The sequence below is a fragment of the Nanorana parkeri genome, unplaced genomic scaffold, assembly GCF_000935625.1.
Source record: "Nanorana parkeri isolate BGI_ZX_2015 unplaced genomic scaffold, ASM93562v1 scaffold494, whole genome shotgun sequence".
NCBI lineage: Eukaryota > Metazoa > Chordata > Amphibia > Anura > Dicroglossidae > Nanorana > Nanorana parkeri.
This window is the reverse complement of record NW_017306762.1, coordinates 378100-404196: the sequence shown is the minus strand read 5'-3', so window position 1 is coordinate 404196 and position 26097 is coordinate 378100. Positions and strand designations below refer to the sequence as shown.

Sequence of the window (26097 nt, the reverse complement as noted above, 5' to 3'; positions counted from 1 at the left end):
AATATACACAGAATACACACAATACAATGTAATCTGCTATGATTACACTTATGTATCAAACTATTTCACTTCAATTTTGTCCCTAGAGCTTTGTCCAGTGCCCTGCCTGACACTTTTTCAAATTTTTAAGAAATTATAATATAATAAATAATTATAAAAAATTATAATATAATAATAAAAAAAATGGTCCAGTAAATGGGAATTCTGGGGGCGCTGCCTGATCGGTACCACAGTCAATAGAGTACCAAGTTCGCACATCACTGAGCTCGGTCGCAGAATCGTCGCTGTTGTCACTTTCAGTGCCTGATTACGAATTTCCCCACGAATCGCTAGCAGCTAGAAATCAGCGATAGTGAATTAGAATAACTTGCAGAATTGAGCATTCTGCAAGTTATTCTAATTCACTATCACTGTTTTCTACCTGGTCTAAAACCGCTTTTGACCTACAGGGATGCTTTTTGGATGCCATGGACGTTCTCAAGTTTCCAGGCAGAAAGAACAGTAAAAGTGCAGGCAGGGAACTGGACAAAGCTCTAGGGACAAAATTGAAGTGAAATGGTTTGATACAGAAATGTAATCATAGCAGATTACATTGCATTGTGTGTATTCTGTGTATATCGCATGTTTTCACTTTTGAATTTCCCACCGGCTCCGCCCCCCGCTGTGATGTCCGAAAACGAAACTGAAGTGGCCTGAAAAAGTGGCATCGGGACATCCCTAAACTATGGGGTAGGTGTTTTCCCCCATAGTTCTCTTTAGGGTCACGGGAGGACATATACTAACCTCCTTCCGTGACCCAAAGCTCAGTATATTGAGGGCTATTGCCCCTGATATACTGAGAGCGCCACAGACGGGACAGATCCCGGCAATACTGTCTGGATCCACCCAGCTGCATGAGTGACAGCGGGCTCTGCCTATCTTGCCTGCCCCCTCCCCTGTTTGTTCCTCCACTCAGCACTGGAGGATCAGAGTGGGGAGGGGGGAATCCCTACAGGGAGACGATTGGGAAGTGAGCGGATCGGTGCATGTTTCTGCTCACTTCCCGATCGATAGAGCCGACCTGTGACAGCTTCTTTGTCATAGGTCGGCTCTAACTATGAGGATGAGTGGAAATCACTTACCTCATAGTTCTCCTTTAACAAGCTGTGAACAACCAGAAACTGCCTAAAACAGGACCTACATTACATGCTCTGACAATGTTCCTCGTTCTCTTGTCAATTCTATAACGGAGTGAAATAAGTGAAGTAACATTTTCTGAATGGAAATTAAAATATGTAATAACTTATTTTGGGCACGGTTACATTGAGCAAAGTTCCACATGCAGTAAATAGGTGTTTGGAAATGAAAACAAAGCCATTTTCTACAGCATTTAGCTTGTATTTCCAAGCCTGCCAGAGAAAAAGGACAATGAAGCTCCAAGTAACATTATCATCTTGCTTAGAAGAAAGAATCAACAGTTGGGCCACATGTCTTGTCTAAAAGTGTCTTAGGCCTTGCTCACACAAAAGGCAGTTACTGACTACTTGGCGGGTGGTTCCGACCTTTAGCAAGGCCTGTGTAACAAGAATATTTGATGTGATTCTCAAGCTGCAGCTGCCTATAGTTTAGACTGCTTCAACCAGCAGGCAGACCATAAACCCCCCATTGGCCAGAGGAGCAAACCACTAACAGGTAGCAGTAAACAATGGGATTGGATACACTCCTGCAACCAAGCCAGTGTGAACATAAAAGACTGTTATTGCTGCCAAGAGAAAGTAATCAGATACAAACAGACAGTGAAACACATTCATTTGACACTTTTAAAAGCGAAGCTATAGTTCTCGCTAGGCAGAGAAAAACACATCAATACACCAATCAGTGGCAATGTCAGACTGGCAAACCTAATTTTGCACAGTGATCTAACTAGCTCATTGTATAGCTGGCTGTTGATTTGTACGATACATTTCAGCTCCCTGAATTCAGGTTTCCCAAACAGGCTATAAAATCATCTGGGCACTGCCCTTTCCTCCTCAGTATTAAGTTTTTGTACTTGCTTTGTATAGAGTTGGTAATCTGCACCCTCTACTATTCAAAATGCAGAGCTGTGCAATATTATGGCACTATATACATTATATATATAATAACAATAGTCATGTTGGGTCATGTAATCTGGCACTCCATAAAATATATATATATTCATTCCTGTACGTAGTTAGATTCAAAGATCAGGCAGAAAATGATTTAGCTCACCTCCACCACTGTCTGCACTGTTCTATAATGGATAATTAGAATCAAACGTGTTCCTCGGAAGCCATTCTACATGTTTGAATATGATTAGTTGCATTGAAGCAATGGTGTCCTAATTAAGTATTGTAACCATCATGTCCGATGTAGACTGTATGTATTTTACTTAAATATATTTAACTACATAGTAATCAAGTACATCAATTCTGGGCTGATGCATAGCTTACCTCGTTCCAATCGGGCTCAGTAGTGTCACGGAACACTCTGGTCTTAGCTTTGCTGACAAAATAACCAAAGGAATCCACTTCTAATGTGCAGTAGAGATCTGGAAATACACATAAAAAGGATGTAAACTATTGGATAGTGGAGAATATCCGGATATAATTATTCATTTATTGCAGAGTATATGTATGCTGATCATTATAAAACACCAAAACTACCATTTACATGGGTGAGGCTTACCATACCATTGAACATGATCTAATTTGGCAGTTTGTATGTTCTGATGTGATATAAGAACATGCTATTTGTACACAGACACGTAAAGGGAAAGTATAAAAATATAGGAGCTGCTTATAGGAACTGGACTGTGGCTACCCCTGCACTACAAGGGTTAACTGCTCGTTTTGATCTAGGGGCCAGAATAAAGAAGATATACTCACCTGATCCTCAATCTTCCAACAGTCAGGGCTCACCTCTCTCCTCCTTCCACACCGGCTGTGGAATGTTCTTGGTGTCCTCGCGTCTAATGCAATTAAATGGACTTGCATTAGACATAATGACATCAGCAGTCCTCAGACTGCTGGAGCCCAGGGGAGAAAAGGCTGCAGGGACTGGTCTGACAACCAGGCGGGACTGAGGATCAGGTGAGTATATATTCTTTATTTGTACATTCTAGACAAAAGCAAGCAGTTAATCCTTGTAGCTCCTCTTTAAATAAACAAACTGAGCAGAGAAGCTGATGGGTTGCCATAGCCAACTGCTCCAGTTTTACAAAAATCCCCCCCCAATGTTTAACAAGCCAGATTAAACCAATTGTTAATGATTAGGGATGCCGATGACGAGTATTTGGGCGAGTACTCGCCCAAATGCTCCGATGCCTAGCCGGATACTTCCTGTATCAGGAAGCCGGGCAGCGTGTAATGACGCGCTGCCCGGCTTCCCGATTGGTCGGAAGCTGGCCAATCAGGTAGCCAGGCGCCGTGTAATGACGAGGGAGCATGGAGCCGGCTTCTTGGCCAATCAGGAAGTCGGGCGCCGCGTCATTACACAGCGCCCGGCTTCCTGATTGTCTAGAAAGCCGGCTCCATGCTTTCTCGTCACCTCGACGAGAAGCATGGGGACTGCTTCCCTGGCGAGTCTTTAAAAAAATATATTGGTACTTGTACTCGATATCGAAATACCGGTATGGGTGCATCCCTAGTAATGATCTTTTATAGTTCAGTCTAAGGCTGGCCATACACTGCTCACATTTTGGTCAAGTCCTGCTGACTCAGCCAAAATTCAAGCTTTGAGTGGTCCGCTGCTGCCACCACTCTGTTCAAGAAACCTTGATTTTTCAATCAGCTTTTATTGAGGTACCGGCTTGAAAATTGTAGGCTGAACAGTGACCACAATCACTGTTGGTGTATTTTGACAGCGCTAGACGCAAGCTATCAGAATGCAATAGCCAGCAGGGGAGGTTGGATGGGGGGAAAAAAAGCTTTTTTTTCTTGTATAGTAATGTGGTTATAGTGTATTTTGGGCTTTGCTGATACACAGTGAAATATGATTGATCACTGTTATTGCACATCCTCTCCCTTTGGATCACATTGTTTAATAACCCTGTATGTCTTTTAAGGAAACGTCCAGTTAGTTGGAATTTTCAGGTCAAGGTCAGGTTGTAAGGCAAGACTCTGCTTCATATTGCAGTAATCTTTTATTGTATCCATACTCAATGAGATTCTGCTGAACTTGTGTGTCTGTGATTCATCATTGGGAGACCTGATAAATATTAAGCATGACCCTGTCACAGCTGTGGGATTGGGTTATGCCTCACATGAAAGGAGTCTGAGCTCAACATGTCAGATCCACTTAGTGGTTTTTGATCAAAAGCTATTTTACAACATGGGAGTTCAGGGCAGCATCTAATCTGCAGACACACATCCTGCTCAGTTCCGTCATTGTATGGTAGAACTGTATTCTGTGTTTCAGTGCATATACATGAATTGGATTGGGAAAACCAGACACTGCCAAATACAGCTGTTTCAATGCAATAGGTATAAGTTGTAAAATAAATCTAGCAAAAATCAAACACAAATAGACAAAATCAAGTTATTTTATCTAATTGTTTCAAGAACTGTGCCAGTCAGATTCTAAAAGTAAGCATCATACAGGTAACTATGGGCAATGCAGACAAAAGACGCTAGGCCTGCAACTATGTTTTCTCATAATCGATTAGTTGCCGATTATTTTCATCGATCGGATAAAAAAAATACCATCTTTTATTTAAAATAAAATACACAAATGGAGTGTTACAAAGTTCACCAGTATAAAACTGAATGCAGAATTTTTAGCAAATCGCACACTGGAATGCACGGCATTGCGGTACCACGTGTTCTGGTGTGGGCAACCACAATGCGGGTGGGAGGCACATTAGACATTTTAATTAGTTTCATAGATTTAAAATAATTTGAATTAAAAATTCTGCGGCAATATAATAAAATAACCAAACTTTTATTTAAAATAACACACCAAAATTGGACACAAAAAACAATTATATATAAAATAATATAAAAGCCCGGTCATCAGCGTTAGCCATGAATATTGGCCCGAGAATTATTGTTCTCATTTTGGCGCTACGAGTCACTACGTCCTATACAATGTATAGGAGGTGAGGATGCTGAGGGGCATCAGGTGAGTATAACTGTTATTTTCTCCCTCGACTAGAAGGAACACTTAAAAGCCTTGCAGTGCAGAGCTAGGCTTACTGCAAGGGTTAATAATAATTTTCCCCAGAGTTCTGTTTTAATAGTTTTAAATGAAGAGTGGTAAATTATTTTAGGATCATATAACCACAACACAGAATTCAAAATTCGCTGCCCTGTCCGCTGGGTGACAATGGTGAGCCACGGTGCCTTGCATTGTTACAATGCAAGCCACTGTTTACTTTCTTGTTTCTTTGCTGAACTTTATTTGGAGTGTACAAAATGTACAATCCTTTCATGTCTCTGCATGGCGGCAGTTTACCTAAAATACTGTGACATCCAGTGCACTGCAGAAAAATGCAACATGTCTGCATTTTACTGCAGCCCACAGCACTGCGCATCACACCTGAGTTGTGATGTGAATGAGGTACATGAAAAACAATTGTTTTCTATGTGCCCTAGCGGTGATTGGCTTTGATCTAGTGCAGAAAAATGCCAGTCCCTGCTGTATGTGAGAACGGGCCCTAATATAAAAGAAAAAAACAACACAATACTTCTAATTTATTTTGCTAACTAAGCTGAATTATATATGCTTCACTACTGACATGTCTATACTGATATATTGCTTGCTTAGATAAGCATAGTTAAGAAACGTTATAAAGGCCCTTTAGAGGCCTATAATATAGATAATGGAACCTTTCCAAGCTACAAAAGACCCCCTTGGCCATGAGAGTGTTAATACTGTTTTCCCCATAGAGAAGTGTCCTACACTGTGCAGAGCTCCCGGGATGAGCTCAGCTCCAAGATTTAATACTCAGCCTTGTGGTGCTGCTCAACATACCTGCAGATCTCGTCAATGTCTGTTTTAGTGATTTCAGAGCCGTCACATTCTGTGCTGCAGTCTACGATTGTTTTATAAGCCTTGGTCGGCATGCATGTATATACCATATATAAAGTCAGCTTAATGAAAACCTTGTGTAGCACTGGGACAATGAAATGACCTAATCGACCTAGAAAAGAGCACTTACTGGCAGATTGGCTGAATCCTTTGGCAGAGTGAACAATCACATGCAGGAAACCGTACATTCCAGAAGATTCATCATCTGTATAAAGAGCAAAAATATTTATATTTTACCAACAGTACTGGACAACCCCAAAATGAAATACTGAAACTATGCAAATATTTCACATAACACGGATGCATCTGTAGTATTTAAAGCTGAAGCTCAGGAAGATATAAAAACATCATTTAGGCCCCATTCACACCTGACCTTTTGTAGCGCGTCCTACGCTCGATGAACGCTCTACAAAACGGTCAAAAAAATAAATAGCACTGTAGTCAATGGCCTCGTTCCCACCTGTCCGTATTTCCGCCCGTCCCGAACGCACTACAAAACGGCCCACGCATGAAAAGGTCCCGGAGCGTTTTTTGCTGCGTATTGGTCCGTTTTGTAGGGCGTTTTCCATTAGTATACTGCCAAGTAGCCTTTGGAATTGCGCGACGGTCGCACGGCTTTTTTACCGCGAATCGCGGTAAAAAAAACGCGTGACGGTCGCGCGACAGACGCGCATATTACAATACGCATAGGTGTGAATGGGGCCTTAATGCAACTGTGTATCCCTTTAAAATATTGAATTTGTTTTTGCAATTGACTTCAACTTACTCCCCTGTTATAAGAGAGACAAGGGTAGAACTAGAACACAATCATGCTCTACTGCATACACATTTGTTTAAAGGGAACATGCAGATCTGAGTGAACAGAGTTGATGACATATCAGGGCGTTGCTGCTCTTTAATTGTCCAATCTGTAATCTGTAGACAGGATGGTGACACTAATGTATCCCATAACTGACAGAGAAAGTGGTGACACTGTTGTGTCTGCGCCGACTGATAGAGGTGTATGAATCACAAAAGTGTCTGAACAGAGGTACTCCTTGGCAATTACAGCAGTTTACATAGGTGTATTTTAGCTGTGTATTTACCTGTTTCCCTTGATTTTAGTTCTCACAGTGCATGCAGCTGTTACAGTGTATACAGAACATAACATACTGTTCGTAGGGCTATGGCAAGCTTATCATGTGATTACAATCATTGTCTTTCATTTTTACAAGATTATTTCTTGACGTCATGCAATTAATCCACCAAACAGCCAAAAGATGTTTGTGGAATTCTATAAATCTTCTTTCTGTATAAGAATTACCCACTCTGTTCTAAAGAAAAGCACATTCACCCTAGACTGGAGCCAACTTAAAAGAACACCTTGATCTTCCACTAAATTACTTTGTGAGCAACTGACCCGCAACATGCATTTGTATAAGTCAGTGGTTCACCAGCAGTAAAGGAAATATAGAAGGAAGACAGACATGAAGCAAGCAACTTTCAAACACAAGTTAGGAATGGCAGATCCTTTATTATTTTCCTGACTAAGGAAAGCACATTGTTGCGATCATGAATCAAATCTCTTGCTTTTTTTCCATTTCTCAACAGTATCTAGATCAGTGGTTCTCAACCTTTCTAGGGCCGGGACCCCTTGGTAACATTTGCTAAGTTGTGGTGACACCCAACTGTAAAATTTAGGGATGACGCGGCTGCTGCAGCGACATCTGGCGGCGTGGCAGGAGAACTGACACTGCTGCGCTAGGAGAGGGCTGAGGAGGACTCTCACCTAGCAGAGCAGAAATCACACAGCAACCCATAGGTTGAGAACCACTGGCGTACGCCATCAGGATAAAATAAAAAAAACAACACCATAGGAATGCATAGCTAGATTCCTATTGGCTATTTCACTTTGCAATAGCCAATAGCAAACTAGCTATTGTACCCGCCCTCTGCTGCTGTCAATCACTAGAAGAGGACCTGATGGAGATCTTCAGGTCCCCCTCTGCTGATTGGCAGCAGCAGAGGGCTGGTGCAATAGCTAGTTTGCTATTGCAAAGTGAAATAGCCAATAGGAATCTAGCTATGCATTCGTATGGTGGGGGGTTTTTTTTCTGACTTACGGCGGCCCCCAATGTCAGAAAAAAAAATGATCGCAGGAAAATATTTACACTGCTCGATCAAGCAGAGTAAAACTTTCCGGGAGAAAGTGTTTCTTTCCCGGGCGACCCCTGGCAAATTGTCATTCGACACCCGACGGGGTCGCGACCCACAGGTTGAGAACCGCTGATCTAGATAAACAACAGCTATGGAATATGCATCACATGGCCAAAATTATATGGATACTCCTCCAAAATACTTAGGTTCAGACAGTGGTGTAGCGTAGGTCGTCTCTGTGCCACTTCTGGATTTTATGTGATTACTGCACAGGTGGAGAGGGGACACCCAACAGTCCGACACCCAGGTTTCCAAAACACAACACACACCCACAGGGGGAGCAGAGGTGAACACTATAGAAATAGGGATGCAGAGGGTACAGATGTTAACAGTGTTGGAAAAGGGTTTGATGGTTGCCACCCTCTTCCAACACTGTTACCTTGTGCACCCTCTGCATCTCTCATCTTACACTGCTCCCCCCCCTCCCCTACTTTCTCCTAAGCTGCTATCCACCCAGCAGCTTATCTCATGGTAGGACTCCTGCTCCTTTTTTCCCAAAAACGGCCCGGAACGCATCAAAAACGCGGCAAAAACACGGCACAACCCACTGCACTTGCGTGTGCAGAAACCTGAGCGGATCTGCTCTGCATTTGGTGTGAACAATGCCTTAGAAATCTCCCAGTTATAATTTAGAAAACCCGGAAAGAATTTCAAAGCCAGCTTTTTCCTGGTAAAAGTATTTCTGTCCTGGAAATGGTCAGCCCCTCTGGCTGAGAGTCCGGGGTGACCCTTTTGCCATTCTACATAGTGGCATTGCCACGCACTGCCACAATATATATGTATGTGTGTGGATAGATAGATCGATATATATATCTATAGATATCTATCTATATATATATACACACACATACATATATAAATACACAACTATATTGCCAAAAGTATTGGGACACCCCTCCAAATCATTGGCTTCAGGTGTTCCGTGAAATTTCCTGGCTACTAAATATTCCACGGTCAACTGTTAGTGGTATTATAACAAAGTGGAAGCAACTGGGAACAACAGCAACTCAGCCACAAAGTGGTAGGCCATGTAAAATGACAGAGCGGGGTCAGCGCATGCTGAAGCGCACAATGCGCAGGAGTCGCCAACTGTCTGCAGAGTTAATAGCTACAGACCTCCAAACTTCAGATTGGCACAACAGTGCATAGAGAGCTTCATGGAATGGGTTTCCATGGCCGAGCAGCTGCATCCAAGCCTTATATCACCAAGTGCAATGCAAAGCATTGGATGCAGTGGTGTAAAGCACGCCGCCACTGGACTCTAGAGAAGCGGGGATGTGTTCTCTGGAGTGACGAATCACACTTCTCTGTCTGGCAATCCCATGGACGTGTCTGGGTTTGGCGGTTGCCAGGAGAACAGAACTTGCCTGACTGCATTGTGCCAAGTGTAAAGTTTGGTGGAGTGGGGATTATGGTGTGGGGTTGTTTTTCAGGGGTCCTGACCTTAACCCAATAGAACACCTTTGGGATGGATTAGAGCGGAGACTGCGAGCCAGACCTTCTCGTCCAACATCAGTACCTGACCTCACAAATACGCTTCTGGAAGAATGGTCAAACATTCCCGTAGACACACTCCTAAACCTTGTGGACGCCTACCCAGAAGAGTTGAAGCTGTTATAGCGGCAAAGGGTGGGCCAACTCAATATAAAACCCTATGGACTAAGACTGGGATGCCATTAAAGTTCATGTGCGTGTAAAGGCAGGCGTCCCAATACTTTTGGCAATATATATATATATATTTCACACACACTTACCTTTTCTAGCAGGGGTGCAGTAATAAAGCAGGGAGCCTGGCAGATGGACAAGTGACCACCAGCCTGGCTTCTTGATTGGATAGGAAGTTTGTGAAGCCGCAGCCACGCTCCCTCGCAGCTTCCCAGGCACAGAGGACTGCAGCTGTGTTGTGAGGAATGTAAGTGGCAAGTGCTGCTGTGATCTGTATTGCTGAGCCGGTCACAGAGGGATCTTTGTGATCTCACCAGCGGCTCAGTGACATGGCGCCTGCTGCTGCGGTTTCGGTGTTGCACTCAGGGTGATTGGGTTGTGCCCAAGCACACCAGGAAAACCCTTTGCGCATGCCTATGACAGGAGCATGTACATTCCCTCAATGGCAACCTGATCATACCATGGACGTTTGTTAGTAATATCATTTGTTAGTAATATCAAAACTAGCATTTGGCTAATTAGCACATATCTGACTTGAAAAACACCCAGGTCAGCACATGATGTACTATTGTTCCAATTGCATACTATCTGAGCCCAAACAAATCTAATACAAATAAATAGGCTTTGAAGACAAATAGGGATGTAAATGTGTGAAATGCACATTAGTACACAATAGAGAGTGAACGTGCCTTTATGCTCTTTTGTGTCAGGGCGATACCATGTATATCAAAATTAATATATTCCTACCAAACCTATTTCCATTACTATATTTCCTTGTCCTGAATACAATCTACAGCATGTGACTGGGATCCCTCTGCTGCCCACAATGCAAAATTACACTGCAAAAGGTATAATTCTGTAATAAGAATAGTAATGGCATTACTGTCCAATTAGAAATTAGATTTAGATCTGTAAATGCAGGAAATGTTAAAATTCCCTTTAACGTAAGTAATGTGGCAAACAATCAGTGTAGGGTCAGTATAAAGTAGAGCCCAGTGAACAAAGGGTTTCAGTTTAACAAGTGCACAAAGTAAAATGTAAGCAGTGGTATTTTATCTACAGAGTGTAGTGTATACAGAGGTTCAGCATATCATACTGCATGATGGAAAGTTGGTATACACAGAGGTTTAATGTAGTGCATGCACAGATGTACCATATCATGCATTTTCTGACTTTGGAGCATATTTAATGCTCCAAAGTCAGCCGGTAATCTAACATTCACCAAACAGCTACCGCAGGTGAATCTTGCAGGTGCATGTGTTTTGAATGACACTTATTGATTCCCCACCAGTGGACATTTGCTCAAAAATTCAAATTAATTTCTTTACAAATATGCACCTTAGTGTTGCATGTACATAAACACAAAGTACAGGTCATAGACAGGTTTAAAGAGACACCGGCACCAGGCCATTTCTTTTTAGCAATGATTTTCTCATAAGATTTTTCATTTTGTATCTATTCATGAAAGAAAAAAAAAAAAGCCAGTATAGCTTGAGAGAGATATCTCTCGATCTATACGAGCTGTCAGAATGCCGGCAAAAGCATCTGTGTCCGCCTTTGCTTTGACTCTCTAAAAAAAGGTTAACCCTTTCATTAATGAATGCCTCTGTAGTAAGGGCATCCATTAATGAATGTTAAAAGCTGATTCTCAGCGATTAACAGCCCTCTAAAGCAGCAAATAACTCGTCACGTACAGTGTACGTGACAAGTCATTTGGTCCCTTTGTGGCTGGACGTACAGTGTACGTCTCCCGTCACGAAGGGGTTAATGTACACTGTCTGTCCAAAAAAAGTCACCACCTGGAGTTAGCTAAGCAAATGTGTAAGAGCCTTTCATTGGATAATAGGTCTAGCTTCAGCAATATTATGTGTCCAAAAAAATGAGGGCAGCTGCCTACCTGAATATACTGAATGACCAGGTTTTTCCATCAATGGATTTTATCTTCCCTGATGGTACTGACATATTCCAAGATGACAATGCCAGGATTCATCAGGCTCAAATTGTGAGTGGTTCAGGGAGCATGAGACATCATTTTCACACATGGATTTCACATAGAGAGTCCAGACCTTAACCCTATTGAGAATCTTTGGCATGTGCTGGAGAAGACTTTACACAGAGGTCTGACTCTCCCGTCATCGCTACAAGATCTTGGTGAAAAATGAATGCAACTCTGGACAGAAATAAATGTTGTGACATTGCATAAGCTTATGGAAGCAATGCCACTGCAAATGCGGGCCATAATCAAAGCTAAAGGCAGTCCAAAAATATATTAGTGTGTGAATTCTTTCTGGACAGGCAGTGCATTTTATGCATGCTATTTACATGTATAGACACCCAAAAGCCCTGTGATAGGACATTTTTTACACGGCATAGTTCATTTATTCTTGCAGGGCTCTCACACACCCTCCCTTGAGTGACAGTTCTGAGCCTGCTGGGGCTGCTGACATCACATCTATGACGGCACACAGCAGGCTCAGAGCTGCCACTCAAGGGAGGGTGTGTGTGGGAGCCCTGCAAGACTAAATGAACTATGCTGTGTAAAAAATGTCCTATTATTGGGGGTGGGTGATGCTGCTTGTGACAACACAGTGATTTCAGCATCAAGTGATTCAATTGTTCTCTGCAAAAAATAATGAGGACATATCCTTCTAGTGACTGAAGTGCATTCTGTCTTCTTTTCTATGACTGATTGTAGGGCTTCCAGTAAATTTACTGACAATGTACCTGTCTGCCCCCAACTTGGAAAAGAGGTGTCACCTGGTGCTGTGGCCCCGCACAAGGGCCACATTACATGCATTTATACATTTTTATTTACAGAATTGTCAGCGCTTTATAAAGTGCCAACAATTTCCGCAGTGCTTTATATAGTAATATTTACACCAGTCCATGACCTCATGGAGCTTAAAATCTAAAGTCCATACCCCACTTTGGAGTGAGAGAGGAAAATAGTACCCAGAGGAAACACATGTAAGAACAGGGAGCACATGCAAAACTCATGCAGTTAGTGTCCTGGATGGGATAGGACCACAGTGATGAAAGACAGAAGTGCTAACCCCGAGTCACTGTGCCACCTACATCAAGCACTTATGCCCAGGTTTATAAGGATATTTTTCTTTGGTAGGTGTGGAAGCGGAGGCAGTATCCAAGCTGGTTGTCAAAAACTCTGGTAAGGTTACACTTCCCAATGTTGATTAAAATGGACATAAATACACAAAAACACACTTTTATATAGACAATACATTTTTTAATTGTTATTTACTTTATAATACGCAACTGATGTTAAATCTAACTCCTCCCTTTTTTCAAGTTATTTTGCTTACTAGTCTTGTGCCACTTCTTCTTTTGGCACTGGGCAGTGTTCTTATTCCTATTTTGTTTTTATTGTTTAATATCTGTGTCCGTTTTTGTAGAGAAAACATTATAATTTTATAAAACCACCACCATGATGTAGTTATATATAGGGTTTAGTTTTACACTACTAGGCTCTCAGTTTACAAAGTAAAAGCACCTTCCAAAGGCTGCCAAATGCACTGCAGTTTGTGGAACCGTTTCCATGAGCTTATGGTTTAAGTTATCAACTGAAACTGAACATGAAAGAAGGAAAGCTGCACAGACTCCTGCTGTAACCTTGTTTATTAGTACAACCACATCAAATATCAGGCCGGCAGATGTGAGGTGTACAAAAAACATGGCTGCAGCAGCAGGGGCACACTCCTTCTACACTACATGCTTGCCTTTGAATAGGTTCTTTCACCGAATTTTTTAAAATAATTATTTTTTATATGCATTTCCATAGCACTTTTCTCCCTGGGGAAATAAAGCGCTTAGGAAGTGAGGCAGCCATCTTGGGTGCACTAAATTGAGCCAATTAACTTATCAACATATCTTTGAAGCATCCAGAGGAAACCCACGCAAGAACAGAGAGTACATGCTAACTGCATGCAGATAGGATTCTGGCTGGGATTCAAACCAAGGACCCCAGTACTTTATGGGACAACAAATGGCCTTTGGTAAATGTTGATAAAATTTCCAGCACCCTTGCCAGGTTCTGAGAAGCAGAACATGAAAGCACTAGTATATATCTGTGTCTGCCTGACAGATGTACATGATATACAGACATAAACAGGTAAACACAGAGTTAACATACAACTAAATGTGCCATACATTAAATCTATCTCTAGTTGTATGCTGTATCTAGTCAGCTACAAGTTTGAATTGCAGGACCATCAAAAATAGATATTTCAGATGAAGGTGCAAGTGGTTTGCTTTGGTTGCCCTTGCTGTGTATATGTCTGCGATACTGAAGATGGGCAGAAAATGCACAAGCATCACTGAATCCCATACAGTAGTTGTCATGATCTCCTTGTCCAAATGAACCTTAAACAAACCTGGCTAGGGGAAGATTTTTATACAGAAGAGAAAGTGGCACAGGACTATAATCCTTTGGAAGTATTATTAAAGTGACCCTAAACTCAGGCGTTAAAAATACATTTAAGTACCTTAACTATTAACAAAAATGTATCTTATTTGTGTATCACTCGGCTGTAGATCCTCAAATCATCTCTGAAATGGTGCTGACGCTGTCCATCCTTCTGGAAGGTGGCTACCTTTGTTCCCCCTGGTCCCTGTGTGTGTTGTAAAGTAGTCACCTCTCTAAGCTCACTCCTGTGATAGACTACAATCTCATGTTTAGTTTACTAATTTGTATTGAGATTGTAGTCCATCCTGGGAATGAGCTTGGAGCAGTGGCTACTTTACAACACATACAGGGACCATGGGGAACAAAAGTAGCCATAACCTACATTATTGTTAGTAGTTAAGGTACTTGAATGCATTTTTAAGATTTAACTTTTTTTTTTTTTTAATTAATGTTCAACTTCAAAAGGAACCAGCAGATTTTCTTTCGGTATTTCTTGGTGCTGGTCTCACAAATGTATTGTCTACCAATGATCAACAGCATTAATGGTTAATAATCACAACCATTTAAACACAATCTAGCAAGCAGCTCCACCTTGTGGTGGTTATCATGCTACTACAACCTTTTGACAGCTACACTTACCATCCTTATTGCTGATGATTGGCATGTTATGAACTGTTCGCAGCTTAAAGCAGGACCCAGTAAGTACCTGGAGCTCCAAAGAACTGAGTGCAAATGCTTGTAAATCTAAAAACGAAAGAATAAAATTCTTCAGCCCTTAGGTAATGTAATTGCAAAAATGCAAAACTTTTTTTTTTAACTTTTTCAGGGTAACAGAGATCTGGTGTTAGAGAATACTGAAATGATCATAGACAGAATCTGATTGACATAAACACCTTTCTTCTGCAGCTTCTGAATGACTTCTCTCCACTCTGATCGCTCATAATCTGAAGACAGCAGGAAGAAGTAGCTCTGAAATTCAGCAATATAAGAAAACAAATATTTAGTCACATCAAAGAATTTATGAAGGTATCACTTAACAGATCATTAGGTACAACTCTGCTACAATCTACTGTATATGCAACTGGACTGGCTGCGTAACAAATCAATGTCAGAATTTCTTCGGGTTTTAATTATTCTTTCACAATTTATTCACATATTTAATTTTAATTCATTTATTCCCTTATTATCACCTCCCTCCAGAAGCGCAGATTAACTTGTTTACATTTAATAAATGATACCTGGGGATCCTGCCATGCACTTCGTGTTTTAGCGTGGCAGCGCTCTGCCCTGGTCTCTCAACGCGGTTCTCCTGTGTTGTCACCCTGTCACATAGTACAAGTGGCAACACATTTTTTTTGATTTTTTGATGTTTATTAGCACTTATTAACTATATAATCTATTGGACTTGATCTTTATTGATTCTAATTGTATATTTTATATGGTTGGAGCTTCTCTATTTATTTATAGTGTTCTAGTTTGGTTTTTACACAGTTATACACCTAATAGGTTTATAAATCGTTTTTTGCCCGAACACTTACCCTTCGCTCCTTTGCACATTTTTACCCCTAGCGCTTTGCTTTTTTCGATCATCATTTATTAAAGCATGCAAATGTAAAACTTTAGAACATTATTATGAAATTATATTAACATGTTCAAGCATTTATACAACAGCAATTATGTTTACATATAACTTTTAAAAAAAATTAGACAGTAGCACCTGACCATTTCTCGGCATTTCAAATCCAGGTAAGGGCCTGTGTTGACAAGCCGTTGCTTACATTAAGCGTGTTTTGCATTCCCATACAAGTCTACGAGAATGAAAACCCAAATTTAAAAAGCAGGTCACATGCAGGTCAGGGGGTCACCTGCAGGTCAAATGCACCCGGCAATTCTAAATGATTACAAGTGTCTCAAACGGAAGTGAAACCGATGTCCTTGACACAGGCCCTAAATCTGCTGGAGCTTCTTATGTGTTAGTCAGGTGGGGACAGCCAAGGTTCCCACTGCATTCCAGAAGGCGGGTGCACACAACAAATAATTCTGGGTGTCTGATTTATAAGCTACGCTAATTTGCATATCGTCAGCTCTCCCTGCTTCACAATTAAAATTGTTGGCAGTTACATTTGAAGATCTAAAGTTATAAAAAAAAGAAAAATGAATGCCTTATTAACACATTAAGGGTGCAGTCGCACTGGAATCGGAGACAAGAATGCGGGTCAGTGGAGGTACGCTGACTTGAGTTTGTGTAGTGTGTTGACATCTGTTGCGTTCTTGGTTTTTTTTTTGTTATTTGATTTTTACACTAAGCTATGTAAAGTATTGATTCTGCCTTCAGTTGACATACGTTAGCAGTTCACACCAGTCCACTACATTAAGCTGAAAAAATGTAGAGCCTGCTTTACTTTTTTTTTTTATAGCGGAGGGCAGTGCAACGCAACGCGCTGGTGTAAACTGCTCCCATTTATTTTCAGATGTCCTTGGGTTGGCATCCCTTGAAAAATGGACACCAACGCAAATGGTGTGAATGGGGCCTAAGGGTCTTCGTCATCAGGCAGATATAACCTTACCACGGCTATACTGCTGCTTTGGAGGAAAAAAGGCACATTTGTAAAGCACAGGAGTGAGCTTTACAAATACGCAATGTGCTCTGCTTGCTTCGGGATACTGAAACAATCAATGGGTTGTACACATACATCGAAGGAAAAAAGGCAGTGAGGAGAGATGGGATACATGGCCTGTCAAAGTCATGTGACCAGCCTTTCGTTTTATAAATAAACATTAGATAGTAAGCTCCTTGAGGGCAGGGACTGATGTGAAAGTGCAACTATGCATAGCGCTGCTTAAACTGTTGGCGATATATAAATACCTGTAATAATAATAATAAATACCTGTAATAAATGGGTCATATAATGCAGGCTGCACTGTGGAGTAAATACTGTGGTATGTAGATGAGCACAGGCAGTGGGTACCTGCTATAAATAGCCCCTTAAATATTTCTCTGGTTTTTGTCGTGTTAAAAAGTATTTTCTTATTGATAAATCAAAGCATTATTAGCAAATATGAAAATAACAGCTTGAAGCATCGTGCCCTCCAGTCACTGACCCAAAATAAGATGAGGACTTTCATTTGCTGCACGCTTGCTCTGGGTCTATGACTAGAAGAGTTAAAGCCAAACACAGCCAGGCAACTGCTATTTGTCAGAAAGAGGTCAGCCATGGCATATTTCCCTCATGTGTACATTGAGCTAAACTGAAGTTTTCCATTAAACCAGTTCTACAATATCTACCATCAATATGTGTCACGTCAGGCATCAAGAGCTTAACTGTCTGTTGGGAGAACAGTTCTTGTTTGCCATAACATTCAGATCAACCTACCGGTACGATACTGTACTAGTAACATATAAAGGATGTTCTGATAAGCTGTTAAGGGCAACAAGACCATTTTAATCATGAGACAAAGGTTAAGCATAATAGAAAGCGATCTCATTAGGGAGATGGATACAGATCTGAAGGAGGAAACGTACAGCCGTTTCTTAGTTTTGCTTCACTTTTCTACAATCCTGCTGGCAGCTGTATCTCTCAATAAAACAACGTGTGGTCTGTAAAAGAAATTATTCCTTTGAAGACTCTGCTTTAAAGCAATATGTCCTTGTGATTTGGACTCAAAGGCAAAAAGTGGGTTTAAAGCCAAGTCAGAAGAAGATGTGGAGTGGAGTTCATACAGCTCCCACGCACTAGTTCCCTGGGCAGCCTGACTCACTGCTCACATCAGACGCTGCAGAATTCCCCTTCTGGCATCATCCGATCCATATCGAAATGTTCAAAGTATGCAAATAACCATGGCTGCCTCCCCACAATCCCCAAGTGGGAAAGCCAAAGCGGATTCCCACTTCTATCCCTCATACAACTCCGTCTCCCTTCAGAGGCCACACGGCTGCCAGCTGCAGGCAGTCCTGGCTCACAGCTTACCTTGCCATTCTTGTTGTGGATTCTGAAAGGGATGCTGGGAGAGAACAGCAGAAGCCAGGATTCATATTCAAACATCTTTTTCTTCAGCCGCTCAATAGCACGACTGGATCCTTTGTTGGACTTCTGCAAAGACAGATAAGAGTAAAGAGATTTTAACATATTAGGACACACTAGAAAATGTACCATGGACCGCCTATGCAACCGCATCTGGCCCACACAGCTGGATGAGGACCAAGCTGCAATCATCAGTGTACCACAGTGTAGACACTTTTGGGCTTGCTCAATAAAACAATAAAGTATGTGCAGGAAGCAACGAATCAGAATCCATCCTGTACTGTTCTGACTGGCTGCAAAAAGGTTCCTGTACCTTGTGCTATTGCAGGCATGTCAAACTCAATTTAGTTGCAGACCGTGGGCTATGCAGTGTCTATGGTGGGCTGTGTGGACTCTCAGGTGGCTGTTCAGGGTCTATGGTGGGCTGTGCGGACTCTCAGGGGCTGTGTGGGGCCTATGCTGGGCCGTGCAGGGTCCCATTCGGTCTAAGCGGCTGCGGGTGGCGTGGATCCAAAAGGAAGGAAGGAGGAGATTTGCTGCCAGTGCTGTAAAAAGGTGCCGTGATTCACAGGAAGGCTGCTGGGACCTTGGCAGCTTTCCTGTGAAGCCTGGAGCCTGTTTACAGCGCTAGCTTTGGTTTAAAAATTTAAAGCTGCAGGAGAGGTGCGAGGGGCACATGAAATGGCCTGGTGGGCTTGTGTTTGACACGTGTGCTAAAGGCTTTGCTCCTCCCACTGTTTTAATAAATAAGCCCATTTGCATTTTGTTTCTGTGTTAAAAGAAGGCTCACAAGTATTCCATTCACAAAGGTTAAATAGCAACAATAGGAAGGGAAAAAAATGGTGAATTACTACTGCCATCCAAAAATCAATGCAACTGTACTTAGCTCAAAATGCCCAATAAACTTACCTCTAACATGTTTTATTTATTTGTCAGCCAAATTCAGCTGTCTTCTAACAGGGCTTGTGGGTGGGACTACCTTTTATAACCTTATTTCATTTTCCAATGCACGTGAACAGGGCTTTACAGGCTCAATGACTGAGCAGTGCTTGAACCAGTGAACACATCGGCTTAGGTTTTTCCTCTGAAGTGGGTATAATTAGAGATTAGAGGACTTAACTAATGGGTAACCAGATGCACAAGATAAAAGCCAGGATAAAAATTACAGCAATTTGGCAGCCAGGCCAAGTTTTCAAAATTTGTTTCAAACCTCATTCCAGCTAAAATTAATTTTTTACATTTTTCTTTTAGTTTTTTAAAGTGGGTCAGAACTTCCGTCCTGTTTTCATTGTTGTCAGTGCCCTTATTGAAGAGATTTCCGCTCATTTCTTGTATCCATGACAGTAGAAAAAGAAATTAGAGAGTATAATACTGGGATGGGAAGACACAGACCAATATTGCCAAGTTCCCTTAAAAAAAACATCTAGCAGCATGGCTATTAAGCTGATCCTCTGTATTTCAAATGGGGTGTTTTTCCTGCCAGGCATCAAGAATATTATTTACAAAAAAAGTGATGGCTGATTGATTCATGCACAGCTACTTTATCAGATATCCACAAACTTCCAATAAAGGTATAACTGTACTTATATCAAACCTATGCTTTCCAGTCCCCCTTAGCCCACCCGATGGTACCTATACCATCCCTTTTACTTGTGACCCAGGGCATGAGCTATAGCCTTCTCCAGATGGCACTCTTGTCCTCTTAGACTGTAACAGAGTACTGCTAACGCACAGATTTTCTCCATAGGTTCTAATGGAAAGGTCATTGAATGCAAGCATGAAGGTTGATGCCTTTTTCATTAAGACCCATGGAGAATAGGAATGCCTGGGGTATTCTGCAGAGTATGTAAGTTGAGATAAGTAAAGGTGGCAATAACATAGTTATATGTACAGTTATCCTTTAAAGATAACGAAAAATGTTAGACATAGGTAATTCTATAGGGTGTAAACTGAGAATTTAAAAGCTATAAAAATGAAAAATGTTTCCAAAGATGGAATATAAACTCACAAACGCGAAGGAAAAAGGAGAAAGGTCCCACAACCAATTAGGGTTTTGTTTTAATTTTCAAAACCACGAAAGTAAAATAACAGCTGGAATCTCACTGGCTGCAATGGTAAAATGACAATTATTTGATGTCCTATGGGTTCTGCCTCCAATGATGCTTCAGTCACAGGTGAACACAATATGGTTGCATAGACTGACCTTTTCTTTTTGGATCTCACTCTTCAGAACCGATATCTTTGCTTTCATATCCTCAATCTCATGTTCAGGTGTAGCGTGCAGTTGAGGGATGGGCTCAGACTCTTCCGGAGAGGGGAACACCAAGTCCGCCAGAGGAATGTACCACTTGCAGTCATACTGCTGGTGTTTCCTGTTCATGAAAGACATGAAGTATAAATAAATTATTATCCCAAACACAGAAACCAAAACACTTCCAGAATCTTAAAATGTATTTTATGGAGCTTTAGACTTGGACTTTTATTGCTTTGATGTTTTGCTTTCATGTCAATTCAGCTGGCATGTGAAATCACTTTGAGATGCTTCTCACCTCAGTCTGACCAGATTCAGACCTCCTAAGCCACATCAAACTGCTTTTGCATTCCCCTTGACTTGTATGGGGAGAAAAGCAGTTCTGACGTGAACTGCCAAAGAAAAAAATATTACAATTTCTCTTCCATGCAATTATGACAAGAGTACATTGTAAGCAGCATCTTGCACAGAATTCCCTTCCCCATGTGACTCTCTTACTGCTTTTTCTAGAAGTCTGCACAGGCCCTGGGGTCAAATTACAGGCATCCCCTGCGACATTAAGCACTAAAATGCCATCTTTGTTATGATCCTTAAGAAGAACTCCGGGCAAAACTTTTCTTAACCCTTGCAGTGGGGCTACCCCTGCACTTCAAGGGCTAAGTGGGCTTTTTGGTCTAGGTGCTAAAATAACAAAGTTATACTCACCAGAACCTCACAGCCTACTGGCTGTTACAGCACTGCCTCCAGACTGTCTCCTCCTCCGCTGCAGCAAAGGTATGTCTTTTGGCGCCACTGGTGGAACTAACAGGGTCCAATTGCGACTGGGCCCTGGCGTTCCGCCACTTGGGGGGGGGGGCCCGGCGGGGAGGAGGGGGGGGCCCCCCCCCCCCCCCCCGAGATTGTGCTGCTCCTTCCCTGCAGTACAGCCACCCGCAGCAAGTATGGATGGCTGTGTGGGGGATGGAGAGGCTGTCACCAGTCCCGTGTCACCAGGAGCTGTAGCTCGCGGTATACTGAGCTTAGGGTGACGGGAGGACGCTAGTTTGTGTCCTCCCGTTACCCTTAGGAGAACTATGGGGAAAAGCCCTAACCCCCATAGTTCTTTCACCTCCCTGGCGGTATGATTTTTTCATGTCATTTTTCTGTCTATTTTTTTATATCCCGCCGGTTCCGCCCCCTGCGACGCGTACACTCGCAAGGGACGGAACCCGGAAGACGGATGCCGGCATCGGCCGGAGAACACAGCACGGCTCGAGGGACAAGGTAAAAAGGGTATTTTTAATATGGGGGCCACCAATGCTTGTTTTAGAGGGGTAGGGACAACACCATTAGAAAGGGAGAGATTAAAGATGTGAGTAAGAGTGTAGAATAGAGCTAGAGGGTGACTGGAATAGTTGTGAGGGGATGGGGTCCAGGGGGCAGGGGATAAGGCATGTGTTAGACAAAAGAGTAGCGACTTCGTCTGTAGTAACTGGATCAAATGAGGAGAGTTGTGAGTGTGGCAGTAGACAAGGTGTGTTTGGAGTGGGAGAGGTCTAGACAGTGGAGATTTCATAGTGCATTGCATCAATCTTATCACTGAAATGATTGGCAATCTCCTGGGCAGTCAGTGAGTTGGAGGAGGCACAGGAGTATAACTATTATTTTAGCACCTAGACAAAAACGAGCACGTAACCCTTGCAGTGCGGAGGTTGCCCCACTGCAAAGGTTAAGAAAAGTTTTGCCCTGTGTTCTTCTTTAAAAAGGCACTAGACATCTAAATAATGCTAGGGAATGCAATGTTGTTTATTACTTCTATTATAATAATGTTTAAATCAATGCTAACAATAACAACATGTCCTGGATGTCCCTAATGAAGCCTGTGTAGAGAAAAAAACATTGCTCGTCAATTACCTACTTGACTATTTGCTAGTTGTCTGGCTGATTGAGTCACCGACTACAAAGGAGAATAAAAAATAGGAATCCTCCCTTTGCTGCAATGTGTGATACTGTATGCATTCCAGATACGCATTGAGGATCAACATGAAAGCCGGGCAAAAAATATAGTAGAAGGGTCAGAAACTGCAGTGTATATTTCTCTCTGCATAGGTTTCCTTCCAGTACCTTTCATGATCCAGATGTCAGAAGTTCAGGAGCAACAATTACATCTCTTATTTGTAGTACCACCTGCAGGTGAAATCTGGTATTGCAGCATAACCAAACGGACTTGATATAGGGCGGCTTTAGATTTATTTACAAAACATAAGTTTAAAGTGGAACTCCAAGAAAAATAAATTCACAAGTGCACTATGTAAATCAGCTACCTCTAATGCTTAGTATCTTATGCCCAGTGCTTAGTGCTGCTCTATACTGTACAAATGAGAGCTTCAATAATGCTGAATACTACCGGTAGTAACAGAACTTTTCTTCCAGTGTTGCTGCTCTTCCGGCGAGGTGTTTCTAGTACAGTACTGGATAGTATACTTTACACTCCCCTTGTGCTTCCCTCGTCCATTCACAAAAAGCCTTGTATTCTTATCACTGAATACAAGGCATCCTGTGATTGGACAGGAGGAGGGAAAAGAAGAAGGCGGGTAAACACGCCCCTTCTTCTCCCCTCATCCATTCACAGAACTCCTTGTAGTCACTAATAAAAATACAATGCTTTTTTTGGGAGAAGACAAGGGGAGAGTGAACAGCACTATCCTGCACTGTACTAGATCTGGAACTTTCAGTCACAGCACCAGAAGAAGTGCACTGTGACTAGTATTCGGCATCAGTGAAAGTGTTATTTGTAAAGTACAGAGCCGCACTGCAGGTATGGGAGTGTGAGCATTAGAAGTATCTGATTTACATTGGGCTGATGTACAAAAAAAAAAAAATATTTCACTTTAATACCCTTTAATTACCTATTAAGTAATTAAAAATACAAGCTTTTGGAAAACACTATATTCTTTTATCAGGCATTATACAACAATAAAGGGTATCACTTAAAAGCTAAACTTTCTACATTACTCAATGGCTACCACAGTACAAGTGTACTGTACGAATGTACAAGAATTTAAGAGGCAGTGGTACGTTTGCTTGGTTCATGTGCTGCCAGGACTTGTCATAAATCCCGCCTCAAGTTTGGCTGATAATGCAGCATTATGCAGAGGAAGTTTTGCTTTCAGTAAAGAAAAGGGTACCGTAGACAATCAGTCACAGAGAATATGCCACATCAGAAAACATCACCCTGTAATAAAAAGCACTTGCTACATTCAGTAACATTGCCCCGACAGGATCTGAAGGATGCAAACTGTGCAAGAGTCTATTGCATCTTTCATACCATATACAGCCACCCTATTCTAGGGAGCAAATGCAAGTAACCGGAGGACCTTTGTCTCACTACTTTTATTGCTGATGGCTTTACAGCTCCTTGCCCCCAGAAATAGAGGGGTCAGACACAGCCTAGAAAGTTTAATACTCTAAGAAACTTAATTTGCACTAAAAGTCAAAGTTACATTATATCCTTCGTTTTCTGTGAAATGTACAGCAGTATGTGGGAACTTTCTTTATACAGATGCTGTGGTACATATGCATACAGAGAAAACAAATATGGCTTATTAACTACAGATATAATATCCAATGACGGAAAATCAAATGTGAGTTTAGGAACCAATCACCAACATCTCTTTTACCTACCCAACGGATGCCTTCTTGAGCTTGGCACAGAGCAGTAGGTCTGTAAACAAGAAGAGATGACGTAGCTTTCGGGAATTCTCCGAGAGTTCCACCAAGAAACCATCTCTAATCAGCTGCCGGGTCTGTAAATTGGAAATCATTTTCATTTGACCATTTCAGGTTCATCAATAAAGCAAAGAAAGCAGGCTACAACAGAACTCTGATATACTTTGGCAAAAGATGAAAACTATCTTCCATATACCTGCTGTGAGCTCCAATTCATTACAAGCATTCTGCCTATTCTAGGTTTTTTTGTGTTTGCCATTGTATTCACAGTTTCCTCAAACACCAGTGATAAGACAATTTTAATCTAACCAGAAAGACAAGTTAAGGTTGGCTATAGACGGTCCAACAATTGGTGCTTTTGATTTTGAAGAACTGCTTTCTAATATTCAGGATGTTTAATCCTCAAAACTAATTTCCTGACTACTTACAACTAATGAATACCAAGTACAACATACACAAATATGCAGTTTATCAGGTGGTGCATGGTATTATTTAGTAGTACCAGCTCTGTGGTAGTCAGGAGATGGGTATGATTTGAGAATTTATTGTAAGTGTACCCTGTGACTCCAGACCATCTATTTTTCTTCAGGATTCTTCGGGATTCTCAGAATATCTCCCTGAAAGTAAAGCTAATACTTCATTCATTAATGAAGAATAATCTAAACGATCCAAAGTGCCACACATGGGGCAGTCAGTATCAAGCAATGATCACATCTGGTCTCAGAGCTCAGCAAAGTCAATTAAGGATGATGAGATGTCTCGCCATCTATGGCCAGCCTATGGCTGAAGTGTACCACATCCTCCTCCCGTAACACTTTCACCACCCAGCAACGCTGTAGCAAAGCAGCTGCTAAACAAGGAGGTGACTATACAAATGATTATAGAAATATAACAATCTGGGAAACATTAGTGAGAGGATAGAAAGCCATTTCTTATCAAACACTGATCTCACTTGTTCCACAGTAGTGAATGTTTCTCTGTATTCCTCACCTCTCCCTTAGGTGTTGTGACTGCAGTTCTCCGTGGATCAATGTCCTCATTGATACTAGAAAGAAAATTCTGGGAGATACGGAGAGCATCTTGTAGCAATGGATAGTCCGGGTGGTCAGCAGGAGTATGTTTAAGGAGATCCTGAAATACAGATATTATATATATGAACATACTAATACTTTTTGGTAACATTTTTTTCCTTCTGTTAACAGCAACAGCATGCTGCTAAAGCTGGCCATACATGACTTGAATTTCGGCTCAATCCTAATGAATCTGCCAAAATTCAAGCCATGGGTGGCCCTGCAAGCAACACCTAGCTCAACAAAAGTCCATTTAAAATTAGATCGAGCTGGGTGAAAAATGATCTTTTGAACAGCATCCTATTAGGTTAGCTTTTTTTGTGTAGAGAGCCTTATAACAAACCACTTGGAAGGATATATAGCAGCTCCACAGCTGAAACAATGTCAAACTAATTTTTTGGACAATTTTGAGTACCAAAATGTTGCTCCACCCCCTACTGTTATGGGTTCTGCTTTTTGCCAAGATGGTTGCTATACCACCACTAGATCAGCAACTGAAGTGAGGTATGTTTGTATACTAGCTTTGCAACCTATGCTGTTATTTAATATGTGGAGGCCTTGTTTTGTACATTAATCATCATGCTAGGGAAGGCCCTTTAATGAGCCATAATAATAACAAAACTAATCGATTAATCGATAAAGAGAATAGTTGTCAACTATTCTCATCATCAATTAGTTGGTTGGATCCCCTAGCTCTCTTCTCTAGGCTTGGAGGAGGGCACAGCAAGCAGTAGGCAG

The 26097-nt window shown here is 41.7% G+C and overlaps 1 protein-coding gene across 5 annotated transcripts in view; it reads right to left on the bottom strand.

Moving 5' to 3' along the window:
* Window positions 1-26097, bottom strand: part of ABR (active BCR-related) — a 306836-nt gene that overhangs the window by 62979 nt on the left and 217760 nt on the right. For 3 of the 5 annotated variants that reach the window (XM_018561031.1, XM_018561030.1, XM_018561034.1), the window contains 8 exons: window positions 25280-25420; window positions 24245-24366; window positions 20534-20702; window positions 18277-18399; window positions 15202-15277; window positions 14948-15052; window positions 6158-6232; window positions 2451-2548 (listed from right to left, as the gene is read on the bottom strand). In XM_018561031.1, the coding sequence (XP_018416533.1) occupies window positions 2451-2548; window positions 6158-6232; window positions 14948-15052; window positions 15202-15277; window positions 18277-18399; window positions 20534-20702; window positions 24245-24366; window positions 25280-25420 (909 nt within the window). The remainder of the gene's footprint in view (window positions 1-2450; window positions 2549-6157; window positions 6233-14947; window positions 15053-15201; window positions 15278-18276; window positions 18400-20533; window positions 20703-24244; window positions 24367-25279; window positions 25421-26097) is intronic. The other 2 variants (XM_018561033.1, XM_018561032.1) reach the window with 1 other exon arrangement.